The sequence below is a fragment of the Tenrec ecaudatus genome, chromosome X, assembly GCF_050624435.1.
Source record: "Tenrec ecaudatus isolate mTenEca1 chromosome X, mTenEca1.hap1, whole genome shotgun sequence".
Lineage (NCBI taxonomy): Eukaryota > Metazoa > Chordata > Mammalia > Afrosoricida > Tenrecidae > Tenrec > Tenrec ecaudatus.
The window spans coordinates 148867756-148885103 of NC_134548.1; the positions used below are offsets into that span (position 1 = coordinate 148867756).

Here is a 17348-nt window from a genome sequence, read left to right on the forward strand (position 1 = left end):
CAATCCACTGGAACCCAGATAATCATTTCACTTCAGAAATTATTCCTGACTTGCCCGAATGGTAACTCCTCCTATTATTGAAGGAAAAGCGTAGCTATACTTTATTAAAGAGCCCCGGTGGCTTAGTGGCTACACAAGGTCAATAGTTTGAAACCACCAGTCAGGTCCCTGGAGAAACCACCCTTAAAATCTTGGAAATGTACAGGGGCATTTCTACCGTCTCACAGGGTCGCTATGAGTCAGAATCAACTAGATGGCAGTATGTTTGGTTTGGCTTTGGTTATATTATTGAGTATTTACTATATGCCTGCATTGTCTCTAGGATTTATCCTAACCCTTCAATATATGCATAGATGGTTAATTCCCTTTCACAGATTAGAAAACTCGAGTACAGAGAGGTTAGATAATATGGGCAAAAGCCAAGCAGATGTCTTCTATATAAACACAGTTGTATTTGGCTTTAAAGTGCTTTGTTTTTCCCCCCAAACTATCACTCAACTCACTGCCATCAGGTTGATTCCAACTCATAGCAACCCTAAACTAGATAACTGTATTGTGCCTCTCAAATTTCTCCTCATGATTCTAAATTGCACAACAGGCTTTATCACTAAATCCAGCAGCACTGGTTGAATAAAAACCCATGCAGAAAAGTGAACTCTGCAATCTCCAAATCATCTCTTTAATAAGCTGAACAGCAGCAATACAAAAAGAAAACAAGCAAACATATAAGCTAATCCTACAATAGTTGCTATCAACTTGGTTCCAACTCCTGGTGGCCCAAGATGTGTCAGAGTAGAACTATGTTCCACTAGATTTTTAATGGCTGACTTTTCAAAACCAGATTACCAAGTCATTCTTCTCAGGGACTTCGAGGTAGCATTGAAACTGTAGCTTTTGGGTGACCAGCCAAGGGTATTACCACGGGGACTCGAATCTTTAAATGGGATGGATACTATTTGCCTAGTCACTCAATTCCATTCCTCTTCCTCCCTGGTCTGAATATATCTGTAAACCAAACTCACAGTCGTCAAGTGGATGCTGACTCCTGGCAATGCTATAGGAAAGAGTAGAACTGCAAGACTATCTTTATGGGAGTAGAAAGCCCATCTTTCTTCTGCGTAGCAGCTGGTGGTTTCAAACTGTTGATCTTGTGCATCACAACCCAATACTTAGCCACTATGCTTCCAAGGCAAATATATATATATATATCCCAAAAGAACTTACTTCCCACGAGGAAATTTAAGACTCAAAGGAGACAAAAATGGCCACCATGTGGGTCAGTGAAGGTTTCCATCCTCCTCATTGCTGTTTCCACCATAACTAAAAACAAATGTCTGCTAAGTTGAGTTTGCCCTTCTGGAATTCTGCAGCCATGTGTGTGAGTTTGCATTTGCTACGTTACCCTGCTTTCTGTAATGTTCTCCTTGGCTGGCATTCTCCTGCCATTCCAGCCTGCAGATATCTTTTTGGATCCTGATTGTATTCTCTATGTATTAGCTACCCCCCAACCTGGCTGCGTGCCATCAAGGAATATTAGGAGTATACCTTTCTTGTGTTCAGTTAAGTCACTGCTAAAGACTTTAGGCAACAAAGGTAAAGAACAAAGCAAACAACTACAGATTCTTGGTAGGCTGACATTGGAATGCGAAGAAAGCATTCTTTGGGCATGATAGTTAATTAGCTACAAAAGTCACCTCACTGTGTGAACATAGTCAACACTGCTTGTTACTTGTTTAAGAAAAAAAATCATGGGAATTGCTGTCAAACACCTCATTTAAATCCAGACATACCTTATCTGTGCCATTCTTCTAATCTAGTTGAGCTATGTGTACACACACACACACACACACACACACACACACACACACACCCTGACTGGAACTGATTTTCTGAGTGAGTTCAGCGCGACTCCTAGTAATCACCCAGCAATCTACTCTCCAAAGATCTAGTCTCACCTTGTTGAGCTATAGTACTGTATTCCCTGGATTTGTGGTTTCCACAATCCAGTTTCCATCCACTTTTGAAGGGAAGGGTTGACTCTTCTAGTTTCTATCATGCCTCAAGATGTGCCCATCAGTGGTACCATGATGATAACCATTAAGACTCCCCAGTGATCTGAACTTGGGCCCCATTATATGTAACATATCACAGCAACAATTATCTTTGCTTCTTTGATCTTATGATCTGCTCGTCCATTATACAGAATGGCTATGACTCTGAGAGGTGATCACCCAGAAAAACATAATGAAAAAGAAAAGGTCTAGATTGGCTTGAAAGTGAGGCTAAGCTCTGGTGACATAGTGGGTAAGGTCTATCAACTGCAAGGTTAGCAGTTTGAAACCATCAGCTGCTCCTAAGAAGAAGGATGAGTCTTTCTACTCCCAAAATAATGGGCAGTCCTATAGGGTCGTTATGAGTTGGTATTGACTCGATGGCAGTGAGTTTGAGTTTTTGAATGTTTTTAAAATATATGGCACTGAGACCGAACATTTCATTGGGTCAATTAACATAGAACTTCCATCAAGGGTCAAGAGTATCTGCTCTGTGTAGACAAGCTAGTTCAAGACATTCAAAGGTTCAGTTCTTCTTTATCATTGGACTTGGTCACAGCCCCAAGGGCAGAGGCAAAGAAAACCTACACGTCTTGGTCTTCCACTTCAAAGAAGCCACTTTGGCCCACTAGCTGTATAACCTGGGCTTTGAGCTATCATTTTGAATAGGATGAAAGGCTCTGCCAAGCCAGTCTCACTCTACCCATTCGGACCCATGTTTCTTCTTAGGAGGCAGCTGCTAAGATTGGTGGGTACTCTACATCTGCCTTATGTATTGCAGGTATTCCATTCATGAATCACACGAATAAGCAAATGAATGAATGGCTCATATGAATGGGATCTGACTCTTTGGGGTCTGAGTTGTCTCATTTGCAACAGAGGGTTGCACCCCATGACCTAAATGCTCCTCAGAGCTATGACCCTGCACTTACTTACGTAATCCTGCCTTTTGGCCCAGAAACTGGTTAGTTTGGAATGTGAAAAGATCCCTTGAGCTGAATCTAAATTCAGCAATTAATGGAAGGCAGCAAAGGTTGAGTCTCTTGGATCAACTGACACATTAATTTTCTTTAATTGACACACACTGACTGTCTTCTCTGGATAGGGCAGTGCCATAGGAAGCAAAATTACACCCACAACCACAAAGTGACCAATTGTACAATCCAGAGGCAAGGAACATTCTTGAATATATCTAGGTGGCAAGATATCTCATTTTCTCAACCAATATTCAAATATATACAAAGTCATGTACTGGATACAAGAAAGCCTTATATGGGGCAGAAAGCAACTTGTTATTTATTGACTAATTTATTAAAAAAAAAACAATGTTTTTGCATTTGACCACCAGGTAAATCTCAAAAGGCTCTCAGGATAGTTTAAGGAATACATTTGTAATTTTGCACACTTAGGACCCTGAGTCATTGGCTAGAACACCCTTCTGATATGTAGCAGTTGTCCCTCCAGAGTCCATGCAGGACTTCCGATGAAGAAAGACCTATGCCACCATGGGAGTCCCGCTGCAATCTACCAGGTCAGTAGTTTGAAACCACCAGCCACTCTTGGAGAAATGTGAAGCTTTCTGCTCCAGAAAGAGTTACAGTCTCTGAAACCCACGGGGGCAGTTCTGCCTTGTCCTACAGGATCGATATGAGTCAGAATGGACTGGGTGGCAGAGAGTTGGGCTTGTTTGGAGGTAGGAATACAATACAGTAGTGAAAAGAAAATGCCTTTCCCTACTTTGTTGCATACCAGTTGTGGTACCAATATTGTCGATAAGATTTTGGCCTGTCACTCCTGACTCATCTTCCATTTTTCAGTCATTTTATTTAATATGCAAGGTCTAAAAAACATGAGCCAACTTAAGTCCAAATAGAGCCAATAGTTAATTTCCAAAAAATTTAAGATGAAATACTTGGGAATTCTCCACGGCACAATGTTATTCCACTGTATATAGAAATTAAGATATTAAAAGCACATGCTTCCCCAAAGTCTCCAGAAATTGGAGTTATTTTTAGGGCTATTGAGCAAAACTATGGAAGATATTTTTTAAATGATAGATGTGTTAGAGAATGTATCCACTAAATTCCCTTTAACTTCATGAAATTGTGCCCAGCTCCACAGTCTCCATCTGGTATTTAAAGATGAAATTTCCTTTGTCCTTTTGTGGCTTAGAAGTCATTTACTGGCTCTTGTTAACATGCCATTGTCGATTCTCTCTCTCACACACACACACACACACACACACACAGGTTTCATATGGAAATGATGGCAGTGACTGGGTGTGAAGAAGTATGAGAGACAGGGACATAATCCCAATTTGAAAGAACCATTCATGTAAGTTTCACTCAAAAGCTTTGTCCTGATTTTGACATTTTAGAGCCATGTTGGGCTTTTCAAGCTTCCACTGGCCAAAGTCATTGCTTGAGTGACTGTCACAAGTTTTAATGTGAGCAGACTGTGAGGGCAGGCTACTCTTGAGTGTTTTTGATCAGGCCTAAGATTCATTTAGAGAATTTTGTGTGTTTGTCGTTTGAAAAATCACATGCCAAGTAATGCCCCGAGTTCTTCTCTGGCACTTAGGAACTTTACTAGTTAACATAGAACTTGCTATTTCCAATGTTTGTGTCTTCTCTTTATGCCAGAGTTGCCTGCCAGGCATCTCACAAATACTTTCTAGGTGTTTCTGGAGAGGACTGGAGGTGGGGCTAGTCTACTGCCTAGATCCTCATATTGAACTTGTCATTGACCATATTCTATCACCATAGATCAGAAGCTAGTCTGCTGTCTGTAACTCAAACACATACTGCAAAGAACTTCCATTTCTCCATTCTACAATGAGGTTTAGGAATCTGCCCAATTCAGACTTGGTAAGTGCTGTGCCTATGCTTTCTCTGCTACCGAAGTGAGATCTCCCAGCCTTAGACGTTACTAGATCGGAGACTTGGAAATGGTCACACCACCGATTAAGTCATTTCTGCTTCTGTCATAGTCCTGCACATCTTTCAGACATGGATTCTGTTAACAGGTGTGCTGTGTGTCTCTATCAACTTAAACCCACTGCCATCGAGTCCCTGCTGACTCATAGCGACCTTATTGGACAGGGTGGAACTGCCCCTAGAGCTCCATTTAAACCTGGACTGAGACTTGCGGGCGGGGCTGGGAGACAAAATCCGTGAACAGCTCTATTTTCCCTCGGAATACTAACTTCTGTAGCAGTTTAAGCTTTGATTCCCACTCTTGGCGACCCTTTAGGACAGGGTAGAACTGTCCCTGTGGGGTTCTGAGACTGTAACATTTATGGGAATAGAAAGTCCCATCTTTCTCCTGAGCAGGTGGTTTTTACACAGCAGACCTCGAGGTTAGCAGCCTGAAAGTGTAACCACCACTCCACTAGGGTTTCTCTGTAGCAGTTTACGGACCACTACAGTAACGCTGACAGCAGAGAAGCACTCTTGAACAAATCTCAGTTACAGGACCAATGAATTGCAGGATCATATGGGTAAGAATGACTGTCTCATGCTCGGTATCGGTGGCACAGTGGCGCAAACATTTGAACAGCTAGGTGAAAAGTTCGTAGTTCGAATCTACCAGCTGCTTCCCAGGAGAAAGATGAGGCAATCAGCATCTTTAAAGAGGTATGGCCTCAGACAGCCTGTGGGGGCAGTTCTACTCTGTCTTGTAGGTTCTTATGAGTTGGAATCAACTTGGTGGCAGTGTGTGTGTGTGTGTGCGCACGCGCGCGCATGTGCAGGCATGCCCACACCCACTAGTGAGTCTCCGTGCAGGAGCTGTGAAGCAGAACGATAGTAATGCGGCTGAAACTTGGTTTAATCAAAAAGCAATATGGTCTAGCAATTTCCAGGTGTGACACTGAGGCCTTAGAAGAGTTCAGATCATAAATCCTCACCCAAATCGGAAATGGACAAGGAAATGAGGAGGTCCCTGCTTCCAGCCATGGGAATGTTACACGTCAACTCCGGCTTGCAGGAGGAGGGGAGAACACCCCACACCTGCAGGCCTTCCCAGGATAGGGGCCCGGGTCTGACTGTGAGCTTCAAGGTTAGAGCGTGGGACTGTCAATAAGGAAAGAATGTTTCTTTATTCCCCGAGGGAGCCTATTATTTCCAGTGCTATCAACAGCAACCGAAACGTGAAAAGATGCAGCTGGGAATCTTCCATAGAAGAAAGTAAAGGGATATTTTGGGATATAGAAGGGCAAGTCCAAAAGTATGGCCACCAAAGCACCAAGCCCTCTGTCACACAAAACTGTCTAAACCAAAACCTATTGCTTCTTGACATACCCTCCATCTACGCCGTGACACATCAAAAAAAATTTGCCCTCTTCAATTTCCATCAAGTTAAAATGGCAATTTAAACATCCTTGAGGGATTCAAACCGTGTTCTTTTCAGTTGTTTCTTGTTGTTTAATTTGGGGAAACCAAAGCAGTTTGAATGGGGCAAGATAAGATGTAGGGAGGCTAGGGTTAGGTGTCCCAACATTCTCAGAGACCTTTGCAAATGAGCAGGTGCTTTCTTGAGATGGAAAAATATTCCTCAGTACAACCTTCCTGTTTTCTTATTTTCTCACCAATGCAGTTTTCTGTTTTCTGAAAACTTGTGTTCTTGGAGAATATTTATCAAGATAAATCCTTGGAATTCCTTAAAATCAGTCACTATCACTTTCTAAACTGAACTGATCTGGCTTCGGCCATCCTTTCAGAACCCATTATTTTCAGGAGGCCTTTTTAAGAAAGTACTCTAACGTGACTAAGACAAGTATTACTGAGAGAACTTATCTACAGCCTATCTCTGATCACAGAGACATGTTTAAACCTGTTTTGTTAGGAATAAGCCCATGCACGTAAGAACTGGAATCCCAGCTGCAATACTTTGGGGCTTCCCTTGTACTTCTAAGTTGCCTAGGAGAAGTCTGTCTGAATGGACATACATGCACAGAGAGAGAAATATCTCTGCTTCATAGACATATATGGATGACCATCTTGCTAGAGTTTACTGAATGGAAGCTCAAGCGAAGGGCTTAGAAAAATAATGCTCTGCTCCCAATTCACTACTGAGTTGTATGTGAACTTGAGTAAGTTCACTCGATTCTACCTCCCCATCACCAGAACGCTAGGTCAATTTCATCAAGCACTCAATGAATCCAGATGTTTGGCAGTATATAGAAACAGCATCTGGAAGACTAATGGGATTTTCAACTGCACTTACTGGTTCTGGCCGCATGCCCACAAAGCCTTTACTGGCTTTCTGTCTCAGTTTCCCTGGCTTTGAAAAAAGGGACAAACATTATTGAATCACTTTACTCCCAGGGGGCAATGAACACGAGGTAATATTCATCAGTAGCAACCGCTTCTTGAAAAACAGGAATCAGTGACATGAATACATCTTGCACATTTTGTGGTTGGATTATTTTCTTCTTTCCTAAGCTCTTAGACATTTAGGACAAGTAATCACACTGAAATACGGCTAAATGTCATACAAATATAATGCATTACCATCATCATCTTTATCAACATCATCATCAGCAGCAGCAGCAGCATCACATTATTCTTTAAGACTTCCCTTCAATGTCTCGCTTTCAAAATGACTCATGGCCCAAATACAAATTTTCTTTGAGGTCTAGGAGAAATAAAGGGCGGGAGGTTCTTTGGGCCATCTTCTGCAACGTAGCTAAGAGCAAAGCAGCAGTGTGGGAGTATTTGGAGTCCAATCAATTATAACTAAACAACTCTAACAGGTCAAACTGGTCTAACAATGAGAAGTCGCTGTTTGCTCAGTGTTATTTGTTAGAGAATGGGAAATGTCCACCCTCGGGAATCGTGCGCCAAACGTACCAGAAGGTGATCTTTCAGGCGCAGACTCTACTGACGAGCTGGTTTCAGGTTTTGTGAGTGGAAGTTCGAGGAAAGGAAAAGAAAGAAACAAGGTGAGAGAGAAAAGGAGGGAGGACGCATCAGAGGAGTGTGCACCCTAGGAATGTCGACAGCAGAGCTAGATGGGCAGAAAGTACTGGAATACCGCTCTCCTTTCAAACTCAAGTCCTGCCTATAGAGAAAATCCTGAATACCAGCAATGTAACAGAAATGGATGAAGTGCCTGCCAGGCACATGCAATGATTTATATATATGTGATACATAGTTTTAGATACATAAATGAGCATATTCAAGGAGGTTCCAAAGTTCAAGGGGAAAAAAGTTTGTGAAAAAATGCAATAGCAAGATCATCCAATATTTTCAAAAACTTTTTGTAGCCATTCTCACACCCAGACTCATGCATAATAAATTTCTAATTCTCACAATAATCTTAGTGAGGTTTTCATAATTCTATATCAAGTGCCTGCTGGTGGAGTGAGTTATATGTTGGGCACGGTCAGTGCAATCCCACCAGCCACTCATTCCCTGGGAGAAAAATAAGACTGACTGTTCCCATCAAAATTTGCAGCCTTGGACATCCAAAGGAGCAGTTCCACTCTGTATGGGATTACTCAGAGTGAAAATCAGTCGGTCTGCTGGCAATAAGTTTTGGTTTTAGTATAGACCACAGAAGGAAGAACTGAAGCACATCAAAACCAAACCAAACTCAAAATCACTGCCGAGTTGATTCCAACTCCTAGAGACCCCACAGGTCAGAGAAGATCTGCCCTGTGGGTTAATAACCAAGACTGCAAATCTTGACAGGAGTAGAAAGCCTCGTTTTTTCTCCTTCAGAGTATCTGGTTGTTTCGAACTGCAGACCTTACAGTTAGCAGCCTAACACAAAAGCACTTATGCCACTAGGGCTTTTAAGGAAGTGCAGAGAGGTTAAATGATTTGTAGAATGCTATATAGTTAATAAGACCTGAAATGCAGTTCTAATCCATATGGATCCGAAGCCCTTAGTCTTTCTACTGTACCACACAATCTCCCATAGTGTGAATGTAAAGTATATAAGGTGTTTGCTAAAAGGGCTTGCTGTAAATATTTGCCGTGACTGCTGGATCCTACAGAAGTCCATGTCTGATACTGTTTCCTCTTTTTTTTCCCTCTTTTTTTTTTTTTGAGTCCCCACCCTTGTCCCACTCCCAATTGGTGTCCATCCATAGCTCTATGTCTGGCCTTTAATATGACTGCCACTCTCTTACTTATCTGTACCTATTCAAATACTATTCATTGTTGTTAGCTGATTTAGACACTGACCCCTACCCAAAGTCCTCTCCCACAAGAGGCCTAAGCAAACCACCACAGAGCTCACTGGCCGAGTCTGTCTTTGAGCTTTGCACAGAATCTGACTCTTTATTGAATTACGTGCAACGCTTGCATGATTTCCTCCTGCCCGAGGCGGTTCTGAAAACAAGGTAGCTTGGACTCCCATTGGATCCCCCAAGCCCTTGACAACTGGCTGGGCACAAAGTAGGTACTCCTTAAGGTCTGGTGACCAAATAGTTGACACCACTCCGCGTGATGATTCAGTGTGCCATGATTAGGTGTGTCATGAGTCCTCAGGGATTTGGGTTTCCCTGGTGCTGGGATCTAGTCAGTTGAATGGTGCCACCCAGACACGTCTCATTTGAAATGACTGGGAGTCACGCAGTCCCACATTGCCATTGTCCACAGGTGAAGCAGACTGTGGTCTCAGTGAAGCCGTAAGTAGTTTACTAGTTGTGCTCCGTAGCCTTCCAAGATGCATTTCCAAGGCATCATAAGCTAGCAAAGCTTTAAAGAACTTTGTGAGGCATGATCTGTTATGTAAATACCATCATTATCCTGGGCTCAGCTGCACTGTCAACTGCTTATTAAGTGCTCACTGAGTGCAGGACACTTTATGAGGCACTGGAGGAACTACACCCAAGCATGTCATAAATACCTTCACAGTGCAATCTGCAGTCGAGTACACTGCGATTAGAAGGCCTTCCACACATTTTCTTTAAAAAAAAAAACAACACACAAAAGGGTCATGGCTGAACTTTGCATGAAGCTATGCCAATGTCTTCTTAGAGAAAGCTCTGTCCTTCCAGAAGGATTTCAGTGCTGTTCAGTTTAGCCCAGCAGATAGATAGGAGTCAGTGGTCCCAGAACCCTCTTCATCCATGGACCACTCAGGCAGTTTTTTTTGTCACCACAAAGCAATCCCAGGCAGATGCTACAACTCCCTTCTATGTGTGTCTTTGTTGCTAAACCGTCGTAGGGAGGAGAAACTATGAGCACAGGTGGAGGGGCTCGCTGGGAGTCTCTGGACAGGTCAGCAAATCAAAAAGGCGCAAGGGTGCGAGGCAGTGGCTCCTCTTCTAACGTGCTGGGGCTGCAACCAAGGAAGCATTCCCAGTAGGAAGCAACTTGGAAATGTACATGAAAATGTGCATATCATTTAATCTAGAACTCCAATATTGCTTGTTTTTTAAACACTTAGGTTCAAGAGGAAGCACTGTCCAAGAAGAGGTTGCTCTCATTATGATGGCAAAAAAATTTGGAAGTCACCTGACTATCCATCGAAAGTACACTGATTAAAGAAATGATGATGAATCCTTCATGGAATATTATGTAGGGAGACTTGTGGAAACATAAACATGTCTTTCCAATACAGTGTTCACTTTAAGGAGTAGGACCCACCATATGTACACTAATTATTATGAATAGAGTCCAAATGGGCTTGGCTGGGTAAATACGAGAAGAAAAATTAAAAACCTAACTCATAGTGACCCTCTAGGACAGGGGTAGAACTGCCCCAGTGAGTTTCTGAGACTAATTCTTAACAGGAGTAGAAAATATATATTAGAAGAGAACATGTGAAAAGGAAAACAGTAGAGAGTAGTGGGATTGTGAGAATGATTTTTCATGTATCCTTTAATAGTACAATATTGTCATGAGTGTTGAATGAAAGGAGAGGATTTCATGTCCTTCTTAGTTGTCATTTTTGTTGGCGTTACCACATACCTGGTTAATGTGCTTCAGTTTGTCAATAATCTGACTGACCACTGGCTCAGGGCCCTTCATTTTCAGCTCATGCAGGTTGAACTGATTTTTCATTCCATTCCTTGCCGCCTTTTGACTGTATCTGGAAAGTGAAGGTAAAGACAAAGCTTGTCACAAGAGAATGCCAAGCAAAGTGAAAGTTGACTGCACTTGGCCCTAATGATCCGGCTGATGCCAGGCTTTTGAACCATGACATGACCCCACGATGGAAAAATATACAAGGCCAGCTGGGTTCTATTTGAAGTAGAGACCAATCATTTAACAACCAACAAATGTTCCTTTCAAATAATTGTTTGGGTAGATGTCAGTGAGACAATCTTTAACAAGACAGGCGAGGTCTCTCTCTGCCTTTACTGGGCTCACAGGTTAGTGGGAGTCTAGAAGAAGAGCCAATGACAATGTAGCGTTCAGAGCTATGCTAGAGGAGGGTTCGGATCACGGCCAGTAAAGCACACACAAATGACCATGACCTCAGTGTGCTTTCTACTCAATGGAAGGAGAACGAAGAGCTTCAATCCAGGCCCAACCTGTCCTGTCATGGCTGATGGAAACAAGGGCAGCATACGCATTGCATAGCAACCGAATCTCTTGCATTTTGGATTTGGGGAAGAGAAGGCACCAGATAGTGATGGTCCTCAGGCAGATGCCCATCAATGCACATTCCAAGTGGTGTTGGCTGCCACCATCTTTGAGCAGGGCACCACTATTCCAGACCACCGCATTAGTTATTTCCCATCTTGTAACGCAAAACCAAAGAAGAAAAAGAAAAAAATTAATTTCCTTATCTTTCGCCACGTAGAAATACCAAAACACTATGACCAAAGAGGAAAAGGTGTTTTTTTTTAATAGTTGGTTGTTTTTTGTTTTTTGCGGGGAGGGGTCTCTCCAGATATGATAATAGACTGCCTTCTTACAGAAATAGTCGAAATCACCCATCTTTTACCCTCGCTTTATAGAATTGTGTTGTTCCTCTATTTGTTTGCAATGATAATGCTAAGGTTTTCAGGGTTAAAGGTGAGTTCTTGTTTCTTTCATTCATATGCTTAAAAAGACAAAAATAACGATGCTCATTGTAAACACTTCAAACAATACGGAAACAATGTATACAGTCAAATTTCCCCCATTGTCCTATTTCTATCCAAGAAAAAAGCTGGGGGTGAACAACTTAATATATATTCTCCTAGGGGTTTTCTTATGCATATACTAATACTTAACTTTAACCAAAATTGGAATCATATGATTCATATAGAGTTGCAACAGTTTATCATATTTGGACATATGTTCATGTCAGAACATACTCTAAGGCTTTGTTCTTTTTCCTCTGGTGGTATCATGATTTGTTAATTTTTTCCCATGCCTTACCGATGCTAGGAGTTGAAATTAAGAGTGAGATGCTAGGAGTTAAAATCAAGAGGGGCAGTGAGAATTGACTGGTAAACAATTCAGTTCCTTGTACTTCTTCGTGAATATAAACAATACTGCAAAGAACATCCTTGAACAAAGATCACTGAACATTTTAGGATTATTTCTATGATTCTTGAGAGAAAATAAATTTCCTGGAATGGAATCAATTTATACATGCAATCACAAATTAGGAAGGACAATAAAGGATGGTTGCTACTTTAATTTTACACCAAATCAAAGCTAAATCCACTACTCCATGCTGACTCAAAACTGCCACTGTGAGTTTCTGAGACGGTACTCTTTATGGAAGTAGAAAGACTCATCTTTTGCTTGAGGAGCAGCAGCTGGTAGCTTCAAACGGCCGACCTTTTAGTTAGCAACCCAATGTGTAACCACTGGCACCTCACAATGTGGTTTGTTTGCTCACCTCGCTAAGATTCTCAGCTGCACATTGAGATGGGTAAGGTAGAGCTCCTGATCTCTTTATCACTGAAAGTTTCACAAGCTCAGAAGATACTCGGTGGACTCTATGAGCTGTCCCTGGCAGGATCTATATCATCAGGGCCAAGATTAAGGCCGTGCCTTGAAAAGCATGCATGGCAGCAGGGGAGGTCAATAGAACTAGTTACTATTATTATTTAAAGTCAGCTTCTGAAAAGGCAAGCCTTTTACAATCAGAATGCTGAAGAATACAGTTTATTGCCCATCTTCTAAAAATGGTGGTCTGCCAGGTTCAGTTTACTTCTCTTCAGAATGAATTCTGGAAGAATATTACTCAGCCCTCAAGAGACATGAAATGCTGATAAGACCTCAAGAAGCTCACATTGAGTACAGTCAGACAAGCAAAGGACAAGTACTGGAGGGCCCTCCTTAAATGAAATAACAAGAATAGGCAAATGTTTTGAGACCCACATTTATCAGTGGTTACCAGGGACAGGTGGGAGGGAGGAAGCAGATGGGACTCTATTTATGGTGATGGGAAATTGGGCAACAGGTTGTGACAAAGTTTACGTGACATGAGAAATGTGAGGGATGGCACTGTAGGTGCAAAACATTAAATTGACAAGGGTGTGTTGTCTTTGGGGTCCATATAATAATGTCTCTTTATTCACGGTTGGAGGGGAAAAACAAACAAACAAACAAACAAACAAACAAACAAACAAACAAACAAACAGCCCTCACTGTCGGCCATGGGGTCGATGCCAACTCCTAATGACCCCATAGGACTGGGTAGGTACAGAACCTACCCCAGTGGGTTCTGTAACAGTTTATGGGACTGGAACACCTAGTCTTTCTCCTGCTTGAAAAAGTAACACCTATTTTAAATCTTCTGACTGGAACTTCAGGAATTTGTCTTGAGAGATATTTCCTCAGGCATGTCGGCCTCTTTCTATCGCCGGCCTGTCAACACAGCCGTCTTCCTGAAGAACTTTGTCCTCACGGGAAGAGCGCCAAGGCTTCTGCCCCTGTAGCCATTTTGTCCTGTACTCCCTCTCCCAAAGAATTTATAAATAAAACATCAGTTTCCTTCTGCAAGTGATCCCCGATGCCCCACTTGAAGTTTTTATGCTGTTCAAAAAAGTGCCGCTTTAACTTGAAAAAAAATTTTTTTTGTGTGTTTCGTATCTGCAAGCTATGGAGAAGCCAGGACTAAACACTGCTCCCCAAATCCATGGTGACTCGATTTTTTTAAAAACAGCTTTTGGCTGAAAAGCTTGCCAAAGCTTTGAGAAAGTCGAAATAGCATCCCCTGTTCCTCTCTCACCATGAGCGATTTCCATCCTCAAAGACCTCTAGCAAATGAAGCATGGCTTCTGGTTATAGAAGGGCTGGGGAAGAGCCACATGGGGCTTCGACCGAGAACTAGCCTTTTTACTCTTCAAAGCAGAAACCAAAAGTTGTGGCCCCGTGGGTGTGTCCAGTAAATATGATTTAGTGGCATAATTTTAAAATGATTTATTTTATTTTATTTCCCCTGCAATCCCTGTAAGTGACCAAGAATACCTCTTCCTTGACTCCGGCCTCAGAGCAACCATATAGGACAGGGTAGAACTGCCCTTATGAGTTTCTGAAACCGTACCTGTTTATGGGAGGAGAAAGACCCACCTTCAACCAAAGGAGCAGCCCAACCAGTAACCACTACGTTACCAAGGCTTCTATACAGATAAGGGCCAGACCTGAGAGGTTATGTAATTTTTTGATACTTCCCCCCAAAACAAAACTCACTGTCATAAAGTAGATTCTGACCCTATAAGACAGGGTCAAATTGCTCCTGTGTATTTCCAAGACTGTAGCTCTTTTCAGGAACAGGAAGCCTCGTCTTTCTCCCAAGGCTGGTGGATTAGCACTGCTGACCTAGGGGATCACAGCTCAATGGCTAACCACTACGTCACCAGGGCTCCCTAATGCACTCTGCTATTAACCAAAAGGTTGGCAGTTAGAATCCACCCAGAAGAACCACCACAGAAAGGCCAGGCAAGCTACTTCTGTAAGAACCCACTGAAGAACTTAGACCTCCCATGTAGGCCAATTTTATCGTGCATTTTCACCAATGGGATGTGGTGGAAGGGATAGTGTGGCAGTTCAGTCTGCTTCCATTTGTTCTCTCAGGACCCTGCCCAGCTGCCAAGAGAACAGACTGTGGGACATGTAGGTCAAATAGTATCTTAATTTAACCACCTTCTAGCCAATGTTGGTCGTGTAGTGGTGCAGTTCAAAACCACCGGTTGCTCTCTGAAAGAAAGCTGGGGCTTTCTACTCCCGTAAACAGTTACTGTGTTGGAAACACACAGGGGCAGTGCTACCCTGTCTGAGAGAGTGGCTATGGCTGAGCATTGATTTGAGGACATCTTATTTTGAATTTCTTTTAGATTTTTTACAAGAAACCTTGGTGGCACAAGGTTAAGCATGTCCAGTGGGAGAAAGACCTAATAATCTGCTATCGGAGAAGTTCAAGCCTGGAAATCCCTACGGGACAGTGTAACTTGGTCACATGTGGTCACAGTAAGTCAAAATTGACTTCAGAGCATATTGTTGACATTGTTATAATTAGCATTTTAACCTTTCAAATAATTTATAAAGAAACCCCCAGGGCTTATTAGATTATGTGTCAGGATGCTTAGGTCTGCAGTTCAAAACCACCAGCCACTCCAAAGGAAAAAAATGTGGCTTTCTGTCTCATAAAGATTTGTCATCTTGGAAGTCCACAGGGGCAGTTCTATTGTCCTATACAATCTCTGTGCATCAGAATGGACTCGACATCAGTGCAAATAATGTAGTTATATAATCATTTGTCAAATTGAGGATGAAGAGTGAAGGGATAGAGTCTAGTCTGTCAATCAGGTCACAGTCAATGAGGCCTCTGTGGGCATGGCCTTCCCCTGAGTTTTCTGGGAAAACTCTGGTTTTTCCTCGATACACTTCTCTCTCTCGACCCTTGGCTATGCTCTACTCACAAGGCTGACTCCCTGCGAGAACTCGTTGAGGATGGATCTACCCTGATGCAGTCCTGGGTGCTGGAGCAGCCACGTAGAGACCCCTGCCAGCACTGAGAGGCTCACAACTCCCAAAAGGTTCGTGACTCATAGGCTGAGAACCGCTGGCTTAGAGGGAAGAAAAACCTTGCGATCACTTTCTGTAAAGTTACAGTCAAGCAAACTTGATGGGGCAATTCTACTGTTACAACTCTTCTTTTTTATGCTTTGCTATGCATTTTGTGTCTATTACGCATTTCATTGGGAGCTGTTACAGATATCATAACATTCCACAATTCAATGAGATCAAGCATAATTGTGCAATTGTGACCTCAATCAGTTAAAAAGTTTTTTCTTTCTTCTGGAACTCTATGATTATCAGCTCCCCTTTATCCCCTCCCACTTCCACCTTGCCTCTAGGAATCCTTATTCTTCTTAATTATTATTATTGTTATTCTTGGCAGCCACAGAAATTGAGGCACAGAAAAGTTACAAGGCTTTGTCTAAGGTCACAGAGCTGGTCAGTAGCAGACCTGGAGTTTGACACTGGCAAGTTCTCTCACTCCAGCTGTGTACATTCTCAATCACCTGGTCTGAGATGTCTGACACAAAAGCCAAACTTGCTGCCATCGAGTTGAAGCCAACTCACTGCAGTCCTATAGGACAGGGACGAACTGGGCCCATCAGTTACCAAGACTGTAACTCTTTACCGGAGTAGAAAGCCTATCTTTCTTCTTGGAGCTGCCTGGTGGTTCCGAACTGCCGACCTAGCAGTCAACAGCACAACTCATCAGCGCTAAGCCACCCCACCCCCACCCCCACTATAAGAAGGGCATGGTCCGTGCCAACAGCCACGACTCTCTACCCACTCAGATTCCTAGGTTGACCCGGCAGGCAGTGGGTTGCCATGAGCATGAAGTTCCTTCTCCCAAGACTCAACAGTATCACTACTCAGTGAGCTATATGCCTTCTTGGGAGATGCGGTGTTGAAGGTAGATGCTTAAAACCGTCTACCACCCACTAAACACATAACAACGGTGATGTGAAGTCTCTAAGGGTCATGGGGAGGAGCCGTGGTGGTACTGGTTAAAGTGCATGGCTGCTAAGGGCAAGGTTGGTTGCTTCAGCCCCCCAGCCAGCCACTCCCTGGGAGACAGCTGGGACAGTCTGCCTTCCATAAAGATGTACAGGCTTGGGAATCTTCTGTGAGGCAGTTCTATTCGACTGGAGATTATCTGAGTCCCAATGGGCTTGATGGCAATGGGTGTGGCTTAATGCCCTATGTCACCTGGGCTGCTGCTCTGTGAAAAATGCCGCGTAATATGTGCACTGCCAGCTTCAACCCCAGAGTGGCTTGGGTTTGAAGTGTCGCCCCAGCTTTGCGTTCATTCATTAACCCAGCCTCCCATCGTCACCGTCTGGCTCCCTTGCTGCCCAGGTTGTGAAGACAAGCC

At 42.9% G+C, this 17348-nt stretch overlaps 1 protein-coding gene across 2 annotated transcripts in view; it reads right to left on the minus strand.

The window, feature by feature from the left end:
• Window positions 1–17348, minus strand: part of GPC3 (glypican 3) — a 444594-nt gene that overhangs the window by 108585 nt on the left and 318661 nt on the right. For both annotated transcript variants that reach the window (XM_075539171.1, XM_075539172.1), the window contains exon 6: window positions 10979–11099. In XM_075539171.1, the coding sequence (XP_075395286.1) occupies window positions 10979–11099 (121 nt within the window). The remainder of the gene's footprint in view (window positions 1–10978; window positions 11100–17348) is intronic.